This window comes from Scyliorhinus canicula, chromosome 10 (assembly GCF_902713615.1).
Source record: "Scyliorhinus canicula chromosome 10, sScyCan1.1, whole genome shotgun sequence".
NCBI lineage: Eukaryota > Metazoa > Chordata > Chondrichthyes > Carcharhiniformes > Scyliorhinidae > Scyliorhinus > Scyliorhinus canicula.
The window spans coordinates 179520715-179526721 of record NC_052155.1 but is presented as its reverse complement, the minus strand read 5'-3'; the positions used below and the strand labels follow the sequence as shown (position 1 = coordinate 179526721).

At 42.8% G+C, this 6007-nt stretch overlaps 1 protein-coding gene across 1 annotated transcript in view; it reads right to left on the bottom strand.

The window, feature by feature from the left end:
• Nucleotides 1–1337: 1337 nt before the first annotated feature.
• The window catches only part of LOC119972158 (thioredoxin-like protein 4A), an 18641-nt gene continuing 13971 nt past the window's right edge, over nucleotides 1338–6007 (bottom strand). The window contains exons 3-4 of the mRNA XM_038808488.1: nucleotides 5338–5441; nucleotides 1338–1844 (exon numbers count right to left, since the gene is read on the bottom strand). Coding sequence (XP_038664416.1) covers nucleotides 1673–1844; nucleotides 5338–5441 — 276 coding nt within the window. The 3' untranslated portion in view covers nucleotides 1338–1672. The remainder of the gene's footprint in view (nucleotides 1845–5337; nucleotides 5442–6007) is intronic.

The following is a 6007-nucleotide window of genomic DNA, read 5'->3' as shown; positions in this document are numbered from 1 at the left end:
GGGTTTTGTAAACGCAACTTCCATTGTGGCAGCAAAATAATAAATTGTAAACAGGAGTTTAGGCTCACAATCACATGAAGCAATTCACTTAATTAATAAATTGTACAGTGTTTACAATATTTCAAAAACAATTAACACTTCGATCAAATCTAAACAACGGTTTGCCAAATTAACGGGTTGGGACAGCCTGAGCGAATATCTTATTGGCTGCTCAGGTCATACAAGGATAAGTCTAAACTGTTCTCATCAGGCTTTTTAGAAAAAGACACTGCATGTTGAATAACAATATGTTATTACATGCATAGTAACAAACTATTATCAGAGTTTAAAGAATCATGGATTGAAGTATCATAGAATCCCTACAGTGAAGGAGGGGCCATTTGGCCCATCGTGTCTGTTCTGACACTTCGAATGAGCACTCTACCCATATCCACAACCCCGCCCTAGCCCCGTTATCCCGTACCCTAACCTGCACATCCATGAACACCAAGGTCAATTTATCATGGCTAATCCGCCTAACCTGCACATGTTTGGATTGTGGGAAGAAACCGGAGGAAACCCATGCAGGCACGGGGAGAACGTACAGACTCCACACAGTGACCCAAAGCCGGAATTGATGCCGGGTCCCTGGCGCTGTGAGGCAGCACTGCTAACCACGTGCTGCCCCAAAGATTGTAGACAACTGCGCCCAAATCCATAAAAGACGGATAGACACTGAATTTTGTGCCTCCTTGTAGCATAGTGGTTAGCACAGTTGCTTCACAGCGCCAGGGACCCAGTTCGATTCCTCATTTGGGTCACTGTCTGTGGGGAGTATGCACATTCTCCCCGTGTCTGCGTGGGCTCCTCCCACAGTCCAAAGATGTGTCGGTTAGGTGGATTGGCCACGCTAAATTGTCCCATTGTGTCCAAAAGGTAGGTGGGGTTGCAGGGATAGGGTGGAAACGTGGGCACAAGTAGGGTGCTCTTTCAGGGGCCGGTGTAGACTCGATGGGCCGAATGGCCTCTTTCTGCACTGTACATTCTATGAAGGGGGAAGAAAGCAACAATAAATATCAAGTATAAGTTAGATGTGTGACCAAGAATAAACAGTAAGCATTGATGCCCGTCAACATTTAAAATAATTACATTTTATATTTTCTTCCCAGTACTGGGTGAACATTTAGCCCCGTATCTGGCTGGTTAAAAAAAATGGTGCATAACCACTATTCAGAAAGGAAACAGTGGCTTACATCTTTCCTATCAAATCGCTGACAAAATCTAATTTAAATAGATTCCCATCAGAATTACAACTGGAGAACCTAGGTCCAACGACCATGTATCACTTTCAATTTTTATTTGGATGTTAAGAAAATGGAAATCTGGTGATTCAAATATTCAAAGTATTGTACCAAAAATCTAATATTACCAGATTCAGGGCACAGTCACAGAAGAGTCCTTTTATTAAAAAGGATAAATCAACAATTTCTGTTTAGCTCAGTGGAAAATATGGATTTATAAAAACACCACTTTCCACTCATATATAGTTTATAAATCATGTAGTAGATAATGAGGATATCCAATGCAAATGTATAAACATAAAAGCAATCTGAAAGTTGGTACTTTACGTACAACAGTCATACTTCCAGGCTTGAGCTTCTAAGAAACTGATCAGCTGAACATAAGCGATGCCTCAATATCTATATTTGGTGGAATAGTCCTTTGGAGATACGACAAGACCCCTTCCCTTGCGGGCTCCTCTGTAAACTGTCTCAACAATGTCAATCATTTCCTGTTTGTCTTCCATGGGCCAATTAATTTTGTTGTTGTTGCCAGTGCCCAGATCAATCATGATGTGCTTGTTTCTGGAAAGAAAGAAACATTATGAAGGAAACATCAAAGGATTAAAGCAGGTGAAATCTTTCTGCAGTTCAACCTTTTAACTGAAAAACAAACATGCGACAGTGTAATTTCTTTGAACTCAACCACAATTAAAACTCCCTCCCCAACAGCATGGTGAACGTACCTACATCTCACCCACCACGAGGGTTAAAGAAGAAAGCAGCTCGCCACGACCTTAATGGCAATTAAGGTTGCGCAATTAAATGCATGAACAGATCTTTTAGAAGTGCCATAATATTGGGACAGAGAAGTAAAAGTCATCAAGACAAATAAACTTGCAGAACAGACCCTTATTTTAATAGCTTTCTTAACACTGCTGCCTCGGGGCAGCACGGTGGCCTAGTGGTTAGCACAACCGCCTCACGGCGCTGAGGTCCCAGGTTCGATCCCGGCTCTGGGTCACTGTCCGTGTGGAGTTTTCACATTCTCCCCGTGTCTGCGTGGGTTTCGCCCCCACAACCCAAAAATGTGCAGAGTAGGTGGATTGGCCACGCTAAATTGCCCCTTAATAGAAAAAATAATTGGGTAATCTAAAATTTAAAAAAAAAAAAAAAAACACTGCTGCCTCACGGAGCCGAGGACCCGGGTTCGATCCCGGCCCCGGGTCACTATCCGTGTGGAGTTTGCACATTCTCCCCGTGTCTGCGTGGGTCTCACCCCCACAACCCAAAGATGTGCAGGTTCGGTGGAATGGCCACGGTAAATTGCCCCTTAATTGGAAAAGGAAAAGAATTGGGTATTTTAAATTTATTTTTTAAATTATTTTAATCTGTTCAACAAATCAGTACTTGGGTTTACTGGTTTTAAAATTGAATCTGTTGATCATTAATAAAACAACAGCAATGTATTTTTTAAAAGTGAGAAGATTGCTTTAGATCACAACGCTGTAATGCTATTTAACTGTAAATATAAACAACTAACTTGGAACAGGAGGAAACAAATGGAGAAATAAATCCATATTTAATTCACAGAATGCCTCTCAGGTGAACATGGCACCGTGGCAAAGAGTATCAGACACGATGTCCCTTCATACAGAAAATTGACCAGCTCAGCCATATGATTTAAAGGTTTGACCAGCGCCACTTGCTTTCTTCATGGAAAGGATGGAAAGTAAAACCAGAGGTCCGGTCATTCTACCCCACAAGCAGCACCAGCAGAATGCAGGGAGCTAGTTTCAAGCATGCCCTCTGCTGGCTGTCCACAAAGGGGGGAAAGTAATCATAAATATGTATTTGGTTTAGTAACAGTACACCTGGGTGCATTCACCGTACAAATTAAATACTAATGGCTTTGGCGGAGAGGCATTAATTACAGCACGTTATGCAACAGTGGAGTTACATTACAATTTTTAAGGGTGGCTCTCGACCTATAATATTTGCCTTTATAACAAACTGAAGTCCCCTCCAAGGTTCACAATGGTTGATTTAGCAGAAATTCCCAACATTTTTTGATGTTGAAGAGTCCATTTGTAACTCTGAGTGGTGTGTCCAGAATTCAAGGGCTGTAACAGATTAATCACACAGCAATGTGGCTTCGGTACTGTTGCAAGTGTACTATATCTTATTCAGTCAAAAAATAACTCGAAGGGCAGCACGGTGGCCTAGTGGTTAGCACAACCGCCTCACGGCGCTGAGGTCCCAGGTTCGATCCCGGCTCTGGGTCACTGTCCGTGTGGAGTTTGCACATTCTCCCCGTGTCTGCGTGGGTTTCACCCCCACAACCCAAAAATGTGCAGAGTAGGTGGATTGGCCATGCTAAATTGCCCCTTAATTGGAAAAAATAATTGGCTAATCTAAATTTTAAAAAAAAAATAAATAAATAAATAACTCGCAAGGACGTAATTTTATTAATCATAGAATCACGTCACGGGAGGCCACTCAGCATACTGTGCCGGTGCTGGTTCTCTACAAGGGTAACCCAGCTTGTCCCAGTCCCTGCTTTTTCCCTACAGTCCTGCCATTTTAAAATCTTTAGATAAATAGTCAATTCCCTTTGACAGCTAGTCTCAGGCTGTGCATTCCAGGTCCTAACCACTCGCTGTGTGGACAAAAGTTTTTCATGTCGCACTTGGTTCTTTGGTGCCCTCTAGTTCCGGGGCCTTTCACCAGAGGCAACTGTTTCTCTCTGTAGGCTCTGTCCCGACCCCTCATGATTTTCAACACCTCCATCAAATCTCCTCTTCTTCACTAAGAACAGCCCCTTTACTGTAATCCACATGACTCAAGTCCCTCATCTCTAAATCACCTAACAAAAAGTGAGTGAACACAAACACCACAAAAATCAGTGATTTGGAAAACAACTGTGGTTTGAACTGTCAGAAGAAACTTGATGGAGGTCATGCAGCCCAGACACTGTGCTAATGAAGGGACTGATAGTTCTTCTTCAGTTAACACCGGTGCTGGATAGTTATCTGCCCTCCTTCATTCTTAGCACAGGGAGAAGAAGATACCCATCTCCCAGAAACTTAGTACTCGTGTCAGTGGGACAGGAAATTTATTAAGGGACAACATCCTGTAATAGTTCACTGCAGTTTCCCTGTCAGTTTCTTCCCTCATCTTCTCGGCAAGCTCTGAAGTACTGGCATTCTGTTTAAGGAAAAGGACATGAACACCTTTTGCAACAACTGGCTTTAGTGGTCACCTGAATTGTTTACAATTGGAATAAAGCACTAACCTGAGCTTGCTGAGTGTAAGTGATGGGCTGGTCTTACAGAATTAACACGTTCTCTTTCTCTGGGATAATCCCTTGAAAGGCAAGGAACTTTTCAAAGCTGCCATGAGGTTCCTTTTAAGATTCAGCTCTCAAACCGATGAAAATAGTGATCAAGATATCCCCGAAGTTATCTCACATTTAAGCTGCCACAGACCAAGAGAGGTTAGCAATGCGGCGGTACAAATTGATATATGGGAGCAATAACTCCCAGTCAGTACGTAACTGCAGTTTGGAGGATTCTGCTGAGCTGGTGGGACTCGGAGCCGCCAAAGACGGACGTGTGGGTGAGCGACCTGGCAGATTCCTGCACTTGGAAAAGGTTACGTTTGCCTTACAGTGGACAGAGGAGGGGTTCACCCGGAGTTTGACGTGAATTCAGGCGTCCGGGGAAAGGCGGGGGGGGGGGGGGGGGGGGGGGGGGGGGGGGGGGGGGCCGCTCAGGAATTTTTCTGTTTTGTCTTTGCTTTCGGGGTGGGGGAGAGGAATAAGGGGGGGGAAAAAACTAAGTGGGCAGGGTGACTTGTTATCAGTGATTGCAGTTGGCTTGTGTTTTTGTATCTGTAGTTTTCTGATATTCCTATGTATATATGCAAAATGCCTTTAATAAAAAAATTTTTTTAAATCCTATGCATATTGTACCACTTCAATCCTGTCCATTCGATGACTAAAAACACAAAATCTCAACAACGGTTTACAAGGGCTGTTACTACTTCTTGCTATGTTAAGACCTGTGGTTATACATACCTGAAGAAAAACATAACTGTGCATGGATCATATAACTCGTACATCTTGTTGAAGTCCGGCACCTCTGTGATATCCACAAGATAAATAACAGCAAAGTTTTTCACCTAACAAATAAAAAGTCTGATTATAGACCGTTTTGGAATAAACTGTTGCCAAGAACAAAAAACTGGGCAACTTAAATGGTCATAAAATTAGGAATTTCATATGGTTTGGTGTTTATAAACAACAAGTAACTCATGGTATATCAGTACTTTAAGAAAAAAGAAACTTTTGGGCGGCAAGGTGGCACAGTGGTTAGCGCTGCTGCCTCGCGGCGCCGAGGACCTGGGTTTGATCCTGGCCCCGGGTCACTGTCCGAGTGGAGTTTGCACATTTTCCCCGTTATCTGCGTGCGTCTCACCACCACAACCCAAAGATGTGCAGGACAGGTAGATTGGCCACACTAAATTGCCCCTTAATTGGAACACAAAATGAATAGGGTAGTTTAAATTTTTTAAAAAAGAAACATTAAAAAAAAGTATGCATTTGGACACTTAATGTTTTGTTCTACATTCTTCAACATTTAAATCTTACACATCTTTGAATGTGGCAATATGGGGGGAGGGAAATAGAGGCATAGTGGTAATGTAATTGGACAAGTATGATTCCAGACCCACAGCAATTGTGGTTG